General features: G+C 42.7%; 1 protein-coding gene across 4 annotated transcripts in view; it reads left to right on the forward strand.

Moving 5' to 3' along the window:
* Window positions 1-18,038, forward strand: part of mboat1 (membrane bound O-acyltransferase domain containing 1) — a 198,105-nt gene that overhangs the window by 105,365 nt on the left and 74,702 nt on the right. For all 4 annotated transcript variants that reach the window (XM_068057027.1, XM_068057037.1, XM_068057055.1 and 1 more), the window contains one exon: window positions 9,126-9,229. In XM_068057027.1, the coding sequence (XP_067913128.1) occupies window positions 9,126-9,229 (104 nt within the window). The remainder of the gene's footprint in view (window positions 1-9,125; window positions 9,230-18,038) is intronic.

The raw sequence follows: 18,038 nt of genomic DNA on the forward strand, positions 1-18,038 counted from the left end.
TGAACTGCCAGAGACCTTCTGAAAGCCTGCTTCCACTTCAGAACTTGGAGAGCTTCCTGTTAGTGATTCAACTATCCTTTTTATGTGTGGCTGTGTGTGTCGCTATTTTGTATCATTGTGAAAGTGTGATGCACAAATTTAAGACGTCCAAAGAGCTTTCCAGTGTAGAATCAAACTGAGTCTGGTGTTTCCTGTCTCATGTTTCCTCCTTCAAAAAAACTGGTCGCCAGCTTTAATATAATCAGCCTCTGCTTCTCTTTACATTTCCTTTTCTCACTTTCTATTTCTTTCCCTCACCTTTTTTCTCTCCTTTTTCTCTTCTCATTCTCTCTCGCTCCCTCTCCCGCGCGCGCGCGCGCGCTCCCGCTCGCCCCCCCCCCCCGGCGCGCGCTCTCTGTCTTTGTCTCTTCGTTACTTCCTGTTCAATTTATGTCTAAGTGGAAGGAAACAGTAAGAAAAGAGTGAAAACCAGAAAAGGGCATGTATATTTATGGATATGTGTGGATGAGCTTCACTTTGCATCTGGCTGTTTTATAATGTCCTCGTCTGTAATTGTAGAATAAATGACTTGCTTGTATCCTTAATGTCTTTCCAATAAAAACTCAGTGGGTCTGAACGGGGGTGTGGCGGTGGTGGTCTGTTGGCAGACAGTAATGGCAAACAGCACAGATTCAGAAAACTAACAATACTTTGTTTGGATATTCAAATTCTGAAATAAAAGAAGGAAATGTTGGAAGTACTCAGCAGATCTGGCAACATCTGTGGAGAGAAACAGGATTAATGTTTCAAGTCAGTGATGAAGATTCGTCGATCTGAAACAGTATCTCTTTTTCTCCCTCCACAGATGCTGCCAGACCTGCTGAATTCTTTGTTCTAACCTGGTAAATCTTACAGGAAACTGGAGGTGGATAAAGGCTTGAAGTTGATTCTGAGACAAGCCTAATGAATGTCAATGCAGATTAATTGGTTGGGAGTTGGCAGATGAAATGGAGTGGGTGGCAGGGTATGGTGAGAGTGGTCATCAGGACCTGTGGTTGGCAATCATGTTAAGGGCAAGAGAGAGGCTGCAATTGGCAAATAGGAGGCCGGGGGCTTCCTTGAGCAGTGGGGGGGGGAGTACTCCTGCTTCTGGTCCACAAGGACTGATGGAAAAGGTGCTAACCAGATGGCGCCATCAGACCCACCTCCCTTTCGCTGCTAGGTTTACTGATCCTTGGGAAACCCACACAGCAACAATAAAATTTAAATCAGGCTCCCAATTTCACTACGGGAGTCCGATTTAAATATGTTAATGAAGTGTCTTGCCTCTCCATAAGGGGGAGACTCTGATACCTTGAAACCTGCTGCAGAGAAAATGACCAGAAGACATGAACACGACTGGCTGGGGACACATTCTCCATTTTTTTCATTTTGGCTCTTGCCTCTCGTAGGTGGAACAGGGGCAGGATGTTAATATCAAGGCCACGGTTTTTGACTCATTGGGCTGAACTTTCGCTTTCGGGCTGGGAAACAGGAGCCAGGACTGTTTCCAGGAATTAGTCACTGATCTGGGATTTTAACAGAGGCGCTTCCTTAATCGGCCAGAAGACAAGTTCCCTGTCCAGTTAAGGGCAGCAGGCAAGTTCTCAAAAACTGGAGGGCCAATCAGAGGCTTTCTAGCTTGAGAGGAGCAGCAGACTGCAGTAAAAGTTAAGGAACTGAGAGGCAAAAATGGCTGACACCAGGAGCTGGGTTGGGAAACCAGATGGCCTGATAATTTTCGGATCCCATCTGCCTCTGTTCCTGACTTTGACGGGGACTGAAAATTCTGTCCATTGACTTTATAGTTCAAATTATATGTTTGATCTTAGAATCACTGATTTAAGTAGCAGATAGAATTCCATAGAATATACGGCACAAACATTTGGCTCAAGTCGTCTGTGCTGATGTTTATACTCCACACAAGTCTCCTTCGATTCCATCAACCTCTCATATATTCATCTAGTTTCCTTTTGAAAGCATCTAAGCTATTTGCCTTAACCACTTCCTGTGGTAATGTTCTATATTCGAACATAAGAGATAGGAGCAGGAGGAGGCCATTCGGCCCCTCAAGCCTGCCATTCCATTCAATAAGATCATGACTGATCTGCCCCAAACCTCAGCTCCTCTTTCGTGCCAGCTCCTCATAGCCCTCAACGCCCCGATATTTCAAAAATCTATCTGCCTCCTCTTTAAATACTTTCAGTGATACAGCCTCCACAACTCTGTGGGATAGAGAATTCCAGACATTCACTACCCTCGGAGAAGAAATTCCTTTGCATCTCAGTTTTAAATGAGTGTCCCCTTGTTCTGTAATTATGTGCCATAGTTCGAGATTTCCCCACGAGTGGAAACATCTTCTCAACATCTACCCTGTCAAGTCCCTACAAAAAAACCTATAAAATTCCAACAGGACTCAACAGAGTAGATGCAGGAAGGATGTTCCCGATGGTGGGAGAGTCCAGAACCAGGAGTCATAGTCTAAGGATACGGGGTAAACCTTTCAGGACTGAGATGTGGAGAAATTTCTTCACCCAGAGAGTGGTGAGCCTGTGGAATTTGCTACCACAGAAAGCAGTTGAGGCCAAAACATTGAATGTTTTCAAAAAGGAGTTAGATATAGCTCTTGGGTCTAAAGGGATCAAAGGGTATGGGGCAAAAGCCGGGACAGCCTACTGAGTTGGATGATCAGCCATCATCATAATGAATGGCAGAGCAGGCTCGAAGGGCTAAATGGCCTACTCCTCCTATTTTCTATGTTTCCCCTCAGAATCTTGCACGTTTCAATAAGGTCACCCCCCATTCTTCTAAACGCTAATGAATAAAGGCTTAACCTGTTTAGCCGTTTCTTGATAAGACAACCCCTTCATCCCAGGAATCAGCCTAGTGAATCTCTTTTGAACTGCCTCCAATGCCAGTTTATCCTTTCTTAAATACAGGGACCAAAACTGTACACAGTACTCAAGGTGCGGCATCACCAACACCCTGTACAGTTGCAACAAGACTTTCCTATTTCTAAACTCCAACCCCTGAGCAATATAGGCCAAAATTCCATTTGCATTCTTAATTATTTGCTGCACCTGCATGCTAACTTTTTGTGTTTCATGCACAAGAATACCCAGATCTCTCTGTGCTGCACTTTTTTTGGAGTGTCTGTCCATTTAAATAATAGTCTGCCTTTTGATTCTTCCTACCAAAGTGCATGACCTCACACTTTCCTGCATTAAATTCCATCTGCCAAGTTTTTGTCTACCCACTCAACCTATCTATATCCCCTTGCAGATTCCTTATGTCCTCATCACAACATGCCCTCCCACCTGTTTATGTATTGTCAGCAAATTTGGATGTATTACACTCTGCCCCCTCCTCCAAGTCATTAATATAGATAGTAAATAATTGAGGTCTTAGGAATGATTCTTGTGGCACTCCACTAGTTATGTCTTTCCAACCTGAAAAAGACCCATTAATCCCGACTGTTTCTACTGTAAGTTAATCAATCCTCAATCCATGCTAATACATTACCCTCAATACCATGAGCTCCTATTTTGTGCAACGGTCTTTTACGTGGCACCTTATTGAATGTCTTCTGGAAATCCAAATACACTACATCTACCGGTTCCCCTTTATCAACTCTGTTTGTTATATCCTCAAAGAACTCTAGCAAATTTGTCAAACATGATTTCCCATTCACAAAACCATGTTGACTCTGTTTGTTTGCATTAAGCTTTTCTAAATGTCCTGCTATTTCTTCCTTAATAATGGACTCTAGCATTTTCCCAACGGTTGATGTTAGGCTGACTGTCCTATAGTTTCCAGCTTTTTGTCTCCTTCCCTTGTTGAACAGTGTGTCACATTAGCGGTTTTGCAATCTGTCGGGATCCTCCCAGAATTCAGTGAGTTCTGGAATATTTCGACCAATGCCTCCACTATCCCTGCAGCCACTTCCTTTAAAACCCTTGGATGTAGGTCATCAGGTCCTGGTGAATTGTCTGCCTTTAGTCCCATTAGTTTGTCAAATATTTTGTCCCTCTTGATAGAGACTGTCACAAGATCTTTCCTCCCATTAGCTCCTTGCTTATCTGATATCTGTGGGATGTTTATAGTGTCCTCCACTGTGAAGACTGATGCAAAATATTGGTTTAAGTTATCTGCCATTTCCCTGTTCCCCATTATCCATTCTCCAGTCGCATATTCCAAGGGTCCTATGTTCACTTTAGCTACTCTCTCTTTATAAAAGCCGTAGAAGCTCTTGCTGTTTGTTGTTATATTTCTTGCCAATTTACTTTCAGAATCAATTTTCTCCCTCTTTATTAGCTTTTTAGTCATCCATTGCTGGTTCCTAAAAACAAAAAAAATTCCCAATCCTCTGACCTACCACTAGTTTTCGCTGCTTTGTATGCCTTTGTTTTTGATTGGATACTCTCCTTGACAACCTTTGTTAACCACGGGTAGTTCATCCTTCTCATTGAGTCCTTTTTGACCGGGATAAATTTTTGCTGATCGTTATGAAATATTTGCTTAAATGTCTGCCACTGGTCTTCCACTGACCTTCCCCAAGTCTATTTTCACAGCCCGCTTTAGACAACTTTTTCTTCATATCTCCGTAATTGCCCTTGTTCTAACTTGAGGACACTGGTTTGAGACCCGAGTTGCTTGCCCTCAAACTGAATTTGAAATTCTACCATGTTGTGATCGCTACCCCCTAGGGGATCCTTAACTACGATATCTCTTATTAATCCTACCTTATTACATATTACTAGATCTAAAATAGCCTGTTCCCGGGTAGGTTCTGCAACGTATTGCTCGAAGTAACGATCTCTGATGCACTCTGCAAATTCGTCTTCCATGTAAATCTGATTTGTCCAGTCAACATGCAGATTAAAATCACCCATGACAATTGTAGCACCCTTCTTACACGCCTCCATTATTTCCCAATTTGTACTTTGTCCTACAATAAGGCAACTCTTCGGGGACCTATAGACGACTCCCACCCATGACTTCTTCCCCTTGCTATTACTTATTTCCACGCAAACTGATTCCACATCACGATCTAGTGCACCTGTATCACTACTCACCACCGCACTGACACCTTCCTTTATTAGCAAAGCTACCCCACCTCCTTTTCCTTTTTGCCTATTTTTCTGGAATGTCGAATGCCCTTGGATATTGAGTTCCCAGTCTTGGTCACCCTGCAACCAAGTCTCTGTAATAGCTTTCAAGTCATATTAATTTATTTCTATTTGTGCCATCAACTCATCTATCTTGTTACAAATGCTGCGTGCGTTCAGATAAAGAGCCTTAAGCTTTGACATTGTACCATTATTACTCATTCTGGTTCTAATTCCTGCTGCGCACTTCTGCTTATATTTTCTGCCCCTTTCTGTCACACTTTTTGGTTACCGTTCGCCTCTTCACTACCCTGCACCTCTGCTCTCTTGTTTATTTTTGATTTTTTAAACTTCTCTTCAATTGAACCCACCCCCCCACTAATTAGTTTAAAGTCCTATCTACAACCCTAGTTATACGATTTGCCAGGACACATTGGTAACTATCTTGTATTTATGGCCTCCAGTTTTGGATTCTCCCACAAGTGGAAACATTCTCCCCTGTCCAACCCATTCATAATTTTAAAGACCTCTATCAGATTGCATCTCAGTCTTCTCTCTCAAAAGAGTCAACCTGTTCAACTTTCCTGTTAGCTGTAAACTCGGTTCTAGTACTATCCTTATGAATCTTTTTTGCACTTACTCTCGTGCTAATGTTATTTTCATAGCATGGAGACCAAAACTGAGCTTGACAAGTTCCAGTCTGTCCAGGATCCGCTACAAGTTTAACATAACTTCACGACTTTGGCATTCTGTATGCCTGAAAGTAAATCCCAATGCTTTGTTAGCATTTGACTTGCTTTGTTGACCTACAGTGCTGTTTTTAATGATTTGTTCATCTGTATCGCCAGATTCTTTTGCTCTTCTACCCCATGCAGTCTATTTTCAAAGGTGTTGGTGATGTTTCTATTTTTCCAACCAAAGGCCATCACATCATATATCCGTGTTAAAGTGCATTTGCCACTTAACTACTCAGTATTCACGTTTTCTAATGTCTTGTAATATGTTGTATTTTCCCTCCAGTTTAGCAATGCCCCCAGTTTGGCTTCATCTGCAAATTTTAATAGTTACTTGTTCCTTAATCCAAATGATTAATTTAAATTATGAATAACAGTGGTCCCAGCACTGCTCCTTGTGGAACACCACATTTACTTTTTTCCAATTTGAGTAACTACCCTTCACCCCTACTCTCTGCTTTTTTTAAAAGCCAATTTGCTATCCACTCAGCTATTTGGCCGCCGACTCTACATGCACTAATCTTTGTCATGAGCCTACTGTGTGGTACGTTATCAAAGGCTTCTTTGAAAATCAAAAGTGTATGACATCTGCTGCATTACCCTTTGGTCAGCAAGATCTAGTTTGTTCCATTGTGATGATTTGCACATGCAGGGTAGATGTGGAAAGTATTCATATGTTTCAAAATCCTGTAAATTGTACATTTTATAATGTCTATCTTTATTTTTCACTGAAAATTAGGTGAATATTGTTTTGTTTGGGAAGGGCTAACATCAGAGATATCTCCTGAAGTATTTTCGGCACAGGGGATTGAAAGCAGAATACGTCAAATAGTTGTAAGGGTGTTGTTGGAAGTTCCATTCTTCACATGAGGCTTTATCTGCTTGTTCTGGTGTTTCACGCAAAACGTTCTTTGGAACGATTTAAAGAAAAGCAGGGAATTCTTCTGAACAAAACTCCTTGCTCAGATGACACCACCAAAAATAGAATTTGCAATGATAAATTCTCTAAGGATCTGCACCAGATCTTCTACTTTGTTTGGCATCACCAGTCATCCCCTTGAGGGGACCTTGAGTCCCATATGATCAGGAAGGTACTTTTTCTGTCAACATCTAGTTAAATGGTCAACTGTGGTTGACAGGGCCCTCAACCGTGTCCGACCCATTCCCCGCACCTCTACCCTCACCCCTTCCCCTCCCTCCCAGAACCGTGACAGGGTTCCCCTTGTCCTCACTTTTCATCCCACCAGCCTCCATATCCAAAGGATCATCCTCCGCCATTTTCGCCACCTCCAGCGTGATGCCACTACCAGTCGCATCTTCCCCTCCCTTCCCCTGTCAGCATTCCGAAGGGATCGTTCCCTCTGCGACACCCTGGTCCACTCCTCCATTACCCCCACCACCTCGTCCCCGTCCCAGGGCACCTTCCCTTGCAATCGCAGGAGGTGTAATACCTGCCCATTTACCTCCTCTCTCCTCACTATCCCAGGCCCCAAACACTCCTTTCAGGTGAAGCAGCGATTTACTTGTACTTCTTTCAATGTAGTATACTGTATTCGCTGCTCACAGTGTGGTCTCCTCTACATTGGGGAGACCAAGCGCAGACTGGGTGACCGCTTTGCGGAACATCTCCGCTCAGTCCGCAAGCAGGACCCTGAGCTTCCGGTTGCTTGCCATTTCAACACTCCCCCCTGCTCTCATGCTCACATCTCTGTCCTGGGATTGCTGCAGTGTTCCAGTGAACATCAACGCAAGCTCGAGGAACAGCATCTCATCTACCGATTAGGCACACTACAGCCTGCCGGACTGAACATTGAGTTCAATAATTTCAGAGCATGACAGCCCCCCACTTTACTTTCATTTTTAGTCATTTTTAGTTATTTTTTCTTCCTTTTTTTTGCATTCCTTTTTACATTTTTTGCATTTATTTCATTTCATCTTAGTTTGTTCAGTTTGCTTACCCACTGTTTTTTTCAGGTTGTTTTTCTTCAGGTTTGCACTTGCTGATGTTCTATATTCAGTATATTCACACCTAATCTGTACTAATGCTTTGTCTTTCAAAACACCATTAACATATTGTTTGCCTTTGCTCCGTGACCTTTTGGTCAGCTATGTGGCCTGGTCCAATCTGCACCTTCTCCTTTGTTATCTCTTGCCCAACCCCCACCTCACTTGTTTATAATCTGTGACTTTTCTAATATTTGTCAGTTCCGAAGAAGGGTCACTGACCCGAAACGTTAACTCTGCTTCTCTTTCCACAGATGCTGCCAGACCTGCTGAGTGAATCCAGCATTTCTTGTTTTTGTTTCAGATTTCCAGCATCCGCAGTATTTTGCTTTTAGTTAAATGGTCATATGACTTGGGGATTGTAATATGGATCCCTTATTGCTTGTACTGATAACTATAGTCTTGCATATGCTGCAAAGTCCATTCTGCCCAAAGATGAGGCACGTTTATAAATCAACCCATCAACACAAGTTTAAAACACGATTTATCTATTCCCTGCTTCTCCTTATACTATGACAATATGATTCTTTGCTGCCATTTTGGACAGAAACTCACTTTTCAGGCTAGCTGTCCTCAAGCTAATCAGCACTGTATTGAAACCACAAGCTGAATGGCTTCACAGTGCCATTCTCAACTCTTGTTTGTGCTTACCTGACTGACTTGTGCTCATTAGCTAGATATATTTCAATTCCCCCACTGCCTTAAAACTGCCCTCACCCAGGGGGAATAGGGTCAAAGATTGTTTGCTGACCTCTTAAGTCAACTCAGATTTCCCATTCATCTAACTACCCTTGACACTTAAAGTTACAACTTTTAATAAAAAGTCACTTCCTTGGGTATGAAGCATTGTGGCACCCCTATGTTGTCAGCTAAGATCCCTGCCAAGTGTGATAAATTAATATCTTCTATCATGATGGGATGAGTTACCTCAGACTAGCCTCAACAATTTCATTGTTTTAAACTCACATGGCATATAAAAGTCCATGTTGGTCAACTCATCGAGCTTTCCATCTTGGAACTATTCTAATCAACGTATATGGATTATGCATCTCTGGGAATTGAATTTTTTTGTGACGGGGAGTGGTTAACTGTCCAAATTAATCTCGTGGATTGTCTCCGACTGAAGTGCATCTTTTTGTTATTTGTGACTTAATAGTTAGCGACCTAGAGGTTGCATTAACTATTGCTAAAATCATTTAGATGTTCTTTCAGAAACTAACTTAAGCAATAACTGAGTTTCTGCTTCCCTTTTATCTTGTAGCTGATGCAATCAATAACGCAGGTGGCTTTGGGTTCAATGGCCTTGATAAAAATGGGAACTTGCGATGGGACTTAATCTCAAACCTAAACATCTGGAATATTGAGGTGAGATTCTCATATGCACATCTGTAAACTAGATCATATTGTGTCTGAGATCTTAATTAGACTGGTACAATAAATAAGTAATTATTTTTCGCAGAATCACCTATATCTTCTGTTACCTGCAACAAATAAAGTTCAACATTTATTTTGAGTTGTTAAATTGTGTGTGTGTGTGTGTTTTTCTCTTTCATTGTTTGAGTTTGGTGAACACTCAGTTTTGTACTGGATTCACAGCTGAAGTTACAGATAAGCAGTTGATGACTGTAAAGAAAATTACTGTACAATTCAAAGAATCTAAAATTGCAAAACTTGGCTATAGCTCACTTTGATCAGATAATCTGTTCTTGCATAAGTAATATTTCTCTTCAACATCTGTTTCCAGAATTGACTGCTTTCACTTGCGTAAGAGTTAATGATTCATGAGTTTCTTAACAGACAGCTTGTTTATTGTAATTGTTTTATTGCGCAATGTCTTTTCATTGTATTTTGTTTGGATGATCAGATTGCTACTTGAAAAATAATTGACTATTTGACAAATATAGGGGTAATTGACTTGGTGAAGCCCTGGGCCAGCTCTGTCCCGTTGACAGTGTAGATCAGAAATATGGGCATGTGCTGGGCTGTTTTTCCATCCATCTCTTTAAATGGTTGGAAATTCATGCCCAACAAATCCCACGTTGCTGTGACATATAAAAAGTAAAATAAATGCGCACATTCAGGAAGTTTGAAACAAAGGTCTCAATGCGATTTTTCACTATTTTATGACGATATGTGCCTTTTTTGCCACAGCTTTCCCAATGTATTGGATTTTAGGGGACTGTTAGAGGAACCCGGTTAATAGAGTTTTAAAATAAATTTGTTAATTATTTTGCCTGTAAGCAGTAAGTTGCTTAACATCACTGTAATGCTTTCTGGCCATTAATATCAGATAATTTGATATTATGCTGTTCAAGCATCACTGGGGTAAATCTAATCTGTTTTACAACACAAGTAAATAATTAAAAGTATTTCTGTTTAACATCATCATGAATAATACATCCTTTTGTATTTTTAAGAAAAGTTTATTTTTTAAAGGTGCAATTCCTTATTGGGTATGGTTCTACCTGCACCTTCAATCCTATAGCAACTTGCCCAAGTGACCCCTTTTATTGTGAGAGCTTGAATAGTGATTTTTGGTGGTCTGTTTGACTGTGGGGGATCTTCAAAGGTGAGCTCAATCCTGTACTCACCTGAAGCCCCATATGCACTTTACAGTAGCAGATCACTGTTACGAATGAGTGGTCTCACTGATACTATTTGATAGACCAGCTGGTCACATTCCTATCTCTGTCCAGACTGGGATTGACTCACTCGTCCCGTCTAGAGATAGAACCTACTACCTTCCTGGTCTGTATTCAGCCACCTGAACACCCTGTGGTGTTCCAACATATTTTTGTGACAAAACTCTCCTGCACTCTTCTTGAGCTGTGATGTGCTAATCGAACAATTCTGGCCTAGTAGAGGGACACGAGACAATGTGCTTATCACTGAATGCCAAAGAGTGCTATCATGTTCAGAAATGATCCCATTAAAAGATCAAAGAATACAGTAATCCAAATGAATTTGCACTTCTTAACCAAACAAGCTATCTAGAGTGCTGTAGTTCAGTGGTCACTGCTTCTAAATGAGTTTTCATGGAAACCAAATGCTCTGGAATTGAGCTTGTAGGATTTTATTCAGGCAATTGTCTGCTCGTAAATGTCTTTCAAGTTGGGAAATCTGTATTGTTAGGGTCAAGTGAGGAGGGGTTGAAGGGCTTCCCTCTTTTCCCTCTCCTTGTTAGACCACAACGGGTTTAATTCTTTCTCAAAGTGGATGTACTGGCCAATTTAGTAGGTGTTTGATTACTTACTTGCTATGATCATAACGAGAACCAATCGGACAGGTTTTCTTCAGTTAACAAAGAAAGAGGTTAACTTTATTGTACCTAAACCGAGCTAATAAAGGTAATAAACATTTTGCCAACTTTCACACACACACTCTGTAGGTTTACACTCACATAAATAGGTTACAGAGTGGGGAAAGGTAGATTGGTTGAGTTAGAGACCATAGGAAAAAAGGGGTATCCAGACTGTGGTGTTTGGTGATTTGGCTGTCTACTAACTGAATTCGGTGGTCCTGCGGCTTTTAGTTTGAAGAGGTAGATGACTGGTTCGATGGATCTCTTTGGATATAGCGGTGCAAATGATTTCTTCTAGCGGGGTTTCTGATTGTAGCCGGAGTATGCAAAGGTGGTCAGTCAACAAGTAGGAATTGAAAGTTTTCAAGCTGGAATGGAGAGAAAGACCCCACTTAGGGTCTGCTCATGTCAAAGTCCAGTTGCTTCTCCTGTGCTGGAGAAAAAACACCAACTTAAAATCACAGTTGGGGAGGGGCTCGTCACATGACAGTCACTCAGTGATTCAAACATAGCAGTTAGCAGTATTTCTCTTGCTGAAAGAACAGGTAGTTCCTTTAAACTTCCTGGGTCTTAGTTCTTGCTGGGAATTGCAGCCATTTTGTCTCCCTTCTCCCAGTCCTTTGCAGTGTCGGATGATCATCTTAAGTTGCCAGCAGTCATCTAGTTAGCTGGTCTTTTAACAATGTTCGATTTAGCATAATTGTGGAAAAGGACAAGGATGGAACAGGAGTAGAAGTTCTAAATTGGACAAAGTCAAATTTTACAAAGCTGAGAAGTGATCTGGAGACAACTACTTGAAGGAAAATCAGTGGCAACCCCAGTGTTTGGCATTCAAAAGCGAGATTCTACAGGCAAAGTGTAGACATGTCCCCATAAAGAAAAGGAGAGGTACTGCCAAATCTAGAGCCCCCTGGTTATCCAGAAGCATACAAGGTAAGATAAAGCAGAAAAAGAAAGCTTTTGACACTCTCAAAAAAAAGTTAAAACTTTAGAAAGTGCAGGGGTGAAGTAAAAAAGGAAATTAGAAAAGCAAATAGAGGACGTGAAAAAATATTGGCTGGTAAAATCAAGGAAAACCCAAAGATGTTTTATCAGTACATTAAGAGCAAGAGGATAACTAAGGAAAGGGTAGGACCTATCAGAGATGTACAAGGGAATTTGTGCATGGATGCAGAAGAAGTGGGCAGGGTACTTTGTCTCTGTCTTTACAAAGGAGAGGGATAAGAACAAAGAACAGTACAGCACAGGAACAGGCCATTCGGCCCTCCAAGCCTGCTTGATACCTGTCCAAACTAACACCTTCTGCACTTCCGGGGCCCATATCCCTCTATTCCCTTCCTATTCATGTTTTTGTCAAGATCACTCTTAAACGTCGCTATCGTATCTGCTTCCACCACCTCCCCTGGCAACAAGTTCCAGGCACTCACCACCCTCTGTGTAAAAAAAACTTGCCTCGCACATCCCCTCTAAATTTGCCCCTTGCACCTTAAACCTATGTCCCCTGGTAACTGACTCTTCCACCCTGGGAAAAAGCTTCTGACTATCCACTCTGTCCATGCCGCTCATAACTTTGTAAACCTCTATCATGTCGCCCCTCCACCTCCGTCTTTCCAGTGAAAACAATCTGAGTTTTTCCAACCTCTCCTCATAGCTAATGCCCTCCAGACCAGGCAACATCCTGGTAAACCTCTTTTGTACCCTCTCCAAAGCCTCCACGTCCTTCTGGTAGTGTGGCGACCAGAATTGCACGCAGTATTCTAAGTGTGGCCTAACTAAGGTTCTGTACAGCTGCAATATGACTTGACAATTTTTATACTCTATGCCCCGGCCGATGAAGGCAAGCATGCCGTATGCCTTCTTGACTACCTTATCCACCTGCGTTGCCACTTTCAGTGACCTGTGGACCTGTACGCCCAGATCTCTCTGCCTGTCAATACTCCTAAGGGTTCTGCCACTTACTGTATACTTCCCACCTGCATTAGACCTTCCAAAATGCATTACCTCACATTTCTCCGGATTAAACTCCATCTGCCATTTCTCCGCCCAAGTCTCCAACCGATCTATATCCTGCTGTATCCTCTGACAATCCTCAACACTATCCGCAACTCCACCAACCTTTGTGTCGTCCGCAAACTTACTAATCAGACCAGCTACATTTTCCTCCAAATCATTTATATATACTACAAACAGCAAAGGTCCCAGCACTGATCCCTGCGGAACACCACTAGTCACATCCCTCCATTCAGAAAAACACCCATCCACTGATACCCTCTGTCGTCTTTGACCGAGCCAGTTCTGGATGATGCAGACATTGTAGTTAAAGAGGAGTGTGAAATGTTAGATACAATAAGCATACTATGAGAGGAAGGACTACAGGGTCTGACATCCTTGAAAGTGGATAAATCGCCTGGGCTGGATGGATTGTATGCCAGTCTGTTAAAGGAAGCCAGGGAGGAAATAGCGGATGTTCTGCGGATCATCTTCAGATCCTCACTAGATACAGGCGAGGTGCCAGAGGATTGGAGGTCTGCTGTACTGTTTATAAAGGGTGCGAGGGATAGACCAAATAATTATAGGCCGGTCAGTCTGACCTCAGTGGGTGGACAAATTATTAGAATCATTTCTGAGAGATAGGATAAACTGCCACTTAGAAAGGCAGATTAATCAGGAATAGTCAGCATGGATTTGTTAAGAGAAGGTCATGTCTTACTAACTTAATTGAATTTTTTGAGTCAGTAGCAAGGATGATTGATGAGGGTAGTGCAGTGGATGTGGTCTGCATGGATCTTAGCAAGACATTTGACAGGTTCCCACATGGCAGACTGGTCAGAAAAGTAAAAGCCCTTGGGGTACAGTGGCTCAGTGACAGGAAACAAAGTGTAATTGTCGACGCATGTTTTTGCGAATGGGAGGAGGTTTCCAGTGGTGTTCCACAGGGCTCAGTGTTGGGTCCCTTGCTGTTTATGGTATAAATGATTTGGACGTAAATGTGGGAGGCATGATTGGGAAATTTGCTGATGACACAAAAATTGGCCGTGTAGTTGATAGTGAAGAGGATAGCTGTAGACTCCAGAATGATATCAATAGTTTGGTTGAGTGGGCGGAAAAGTGGCAAATGGAATCCAGTCCGGAGAAGTGTGAGGTAATGAATTTGCAGAGGGCAAACAAAGCGAGGAAATACGCAATAAACGGGAGGATATTGAGAGGGGTAGAAGAAGTGAGAGACCTTGAAGTGCATGTCCACAGGTCCCTGAAGGCGGCAGGACAAGTAGATAGAGTGGTGAAGAAGGCATATGGAATGCTTTCCTTTATTGGCCGAGATATAGAATACAAAAGTAGGGATGTAATGCTGGAACTGTAAAACGTTGGTAGGCCACAACTGGAGTATTGCATACAGTTCTGGTCACCACATTACAGAAAGGACATAATTGCTTTGGAGAGAGTACAGAGGAGATTTACAAGGATGTTGCCAGGACTTGAAAATTGCAGCTATGAGGAAAGATTGGATAGGCTAGGGTTGTTTTCCTTAGAACAGAGGAGGCTAAGGGGTGACTTAATTGAAGTATAAAAAATTATGAGGGGCCTAGATAGAGTAGACAGGAAGGATCAGTTTCTCCAAGCAGAGAGGTCATTTACCAGGGGGCACATATTTAAGGTGATTAGTAGAAGGATTAGAGGGGACATGAGGAAAAACCTTTTCAACACGAGAGTAGTGGGTGTCTGGAATTCTCTACCCGGATCGGTGGTGGAGTCAGAAACCCTCAATTCTTTTAAAAGGTACCTGTACCTGGAAGTGCCGTAACCTGCTACGGATCAGGTGTTGGAAGGTGGGATTAGATTGGGCGGCTAGCTTTTTCAGCCGGCGCAGACACAATGGGCTGAATGGCCTCTTTCTGTGCAATAACTTTTTTATGGTTTTCTTTAAAAAAAAATTCAGATCTCCGGTCAGTGGATTAAAGAAAATTATCATTCAATAAAGCACATTGGCATAACACCTACACACCACACAAAATGAAAGTGGCAACAGGAACATTTAATTATGAGGCCACAAATTAATAAACTGTACACACACACTCATCAGTGTCACTGTCATAGCCATATTCCAGTTTTTTTTCAACCGAGATTGGGCATGAGCACAACTGGAGAACTCTAACTGCTCTGACTGGGTTCAATCAGCTTGTGCTCCAGCATACACAGAATTTCCTTGTGTATTTCTACAATATCTTCCGTTTCCAATTTCTCTTATCTCTATACCAGTGAACTCAACCCTGGGTTCAACGTTGTTCATAACTTTGTGAAGATCATCCATGCTTTTTGTGCAGGTTTTTTCCTGTGCTGCATCAGGCCAACAGCTTGCTTTGCAGAGCACTTTGCAAACCAATTGTCACCAAGTAAAACGGTGACTTCATTTGTGTGGCTTAGCTGTCCTGGCATAAATGCAAGTGGGCCAAATGGCACCATAGCATCATAAGACACTTCATCAGGCAAAGTTTTAAGCCTGTTTCGAAGTGCTTCATTGTCATTTTGTACTTTAACCCGGTGCTGGATTTTTTCCTTGCAGCTTGAGACCATCTATCAGTTTTGTCTTGCATCTCTTCCTGTTCTAGCTCATCCAGCCTGGCCCACAATTCCTCCTCAGTTAGGACACTTGACTTGCAGTCACTACCACCATCACCAACCTCCGAATCTGGCACAAAAACCTTTTTGGGCTTAGCATTTTCCTTTGGCTTATGAGCTTTTCTGTATCTCCCTTCAGAACTTAAATCTTCAATTTCTAGATCTTCAGTCTGAATTTCACCCGAACCAGGATCATTTCCTGGGACCTCGGTGTTAAGAGATCCTGTTCTATGGGAGGGGTCTCTCCTACATCCACACTGTGTAAAGTTAAGGTTATGGATCCGGTTAAAAGCTGTGAGCAGCCTTGTTAGATCTTCTCTCTGCCCTGCGTTTAAGTAGGAGAGTACAGTGTCTAATTTCCCTGACATTTCAATGTTAGCTAACCAGACGGTAGGGGATTCGATTTGGGAATCCTCCAGGCCTCCCTCTAACTCTTCCTCACTGCCCCTTTCGCCTTCCTCTTTCCTGACTGACTTGTGCTTGTTTGTTTCCTTCCTGCTGTGATGCTGTTTTCACATATTGATGTGGCACAACCTTTGCTTTTTCCTATTATTTGGGGTGTCAATTATATAATTCACCAGGCTAATTTTGTTTACTACTCTGTACGGGCCATTGAACTGGGCTTTCAAGTAGTTCTCCCTGTATTGGGTAATAGCACTAACACATGGTCTATGGGCTGAAATGTTCTGGCCTTGGCTTGTTTATCTGCCTGCCTTTTCGTAGCTATCTGGGAGGTTTTTTAGGGGTTTCTGAGCCATCGCACAGGCTTTCGTGAGCCATTCTCAGATCATGGAGATATAGTCTAACAGGGAAGATTCGTCCCTGTGTCCCAAAAACCTCCTTGGTTAGTTTTAGAGGACCTCTCACCTAGTGTCCATAAACTAATTCAAAGGGACTAAAGTCAGTGGACTCCTTGGGTGAGTCTCTGGTCGCAAAGAAGAAATCACAGCCCTTTGTCCCAGTCATGGAGGTACTCATAGCAGTATGCCCTGATCATGGTCTTTAGGGTCTGGTGGTACCACTCCAGACCCCCTTGTGACTGTGGGTGGTAGACTGAGGACTTTAGCTGGGTTATGTCCAGATTACCCATGATCTTTTGAAAAATACTGGACATACAATTTGTGCCCTGATACAACTGGATCTCAGCAGGCAGCCCATATCGGGTGAAGAATTGGGTTCGCCCCTCTACCACTACCTTGGCAGAGATCGTTCTTAGAGGGATAGCCTCTGGAAATCGAGTAGTCACATGCATAATGGTGAGAAGATACTGATAGATCCCTTTTGTTTTCAGCAGGGGCCCCACATAATCTAACAGCACTCTGCTGAACAGTTCCCCAAAAGCCAGCATGGGAATTAGCGGTGCAGGTTTTATTGCAGGTTGAGGCTTCCCTACAACCTGGCATGTGTCGCTAGTCTTATAGAACTTCACCACATCCTTGTTGAGTTGTGGCCAGTCAAAATGCTGTCTTATGCAGGCTTGGGTTTTTCTGATACTGACACATCCAGCCATTGGAATCTCATGGCTATTCTCAATATTTCCCTGTGGTACCTTGGCAGCACCACTACCTGATGAATCACTGTCCACTCTTTGTCCGCATGCCTGTGAAGAGGTCTCCGTTTCCTTTATTGAGCACCTCATCCTTTAAATAGTAGCACTCTGGAACTCCCTCTGCTTCAGCTTTTGTTTGGGCAGTCTGTGATAACTTTTTTAACCCTGGGTCGGCTTGTGAGCCTCAACCTGTTTAACCTATCCTTTGGGTCCTCTAACTTCCCAAAGAAGGTTTCAGTTAACCAGACAGTAGGGTCATCTGTCTGCAGTGCCAGTTCAGCCTCCTCTGACTGAGCTTGTTTGGCCATGGACTGGGTCACTACATAGTCAGGAAAAATGCCAGGGACCTTTTCTTGTAACTGCTCTGTCTCCCTGATCTCTTTTGGTCTCTCTAAAACCCATTCGGGAAGTTACCACCTTGGCCCCCGCCAGAACATTACCCAGCAGCGGGTTGACACCTTCCACAGGTAAACTAGGGACAATCCCCACGGCTCCCGGTCCTGAAACAAGGTTGCACTCCAGGTGCACCTGGTATAAAGGTATGAGCATATATTTTCCTCCGATAGCATTCACTGCACTCTCTGGGGGAAAGATCATATCTTTTTCCAGCAGAAGGGATTGGGTAGCCCCTATATTTCTAAGTATGATTATGGACTTACTCGCCTCACTTGAGGGGTATGGGGTCACTTTTCCTCTGGACACAAAAT

This window comes from Heterodontus francisci, chromosome 2 (genome assembly GCF_036365525.1).
Source record: "Heterodontus francisci isolate sHetFra1 chromosome 2, sHetFra1.hap1, whole genome shotgun sequence".
Lineage (NCBI taxonomy): Eukaryota > Metazoa > Chordata > Chondrichthyes > Heterodontiformes > Heterodontidae > Heterodontus > Heterodontus francisci.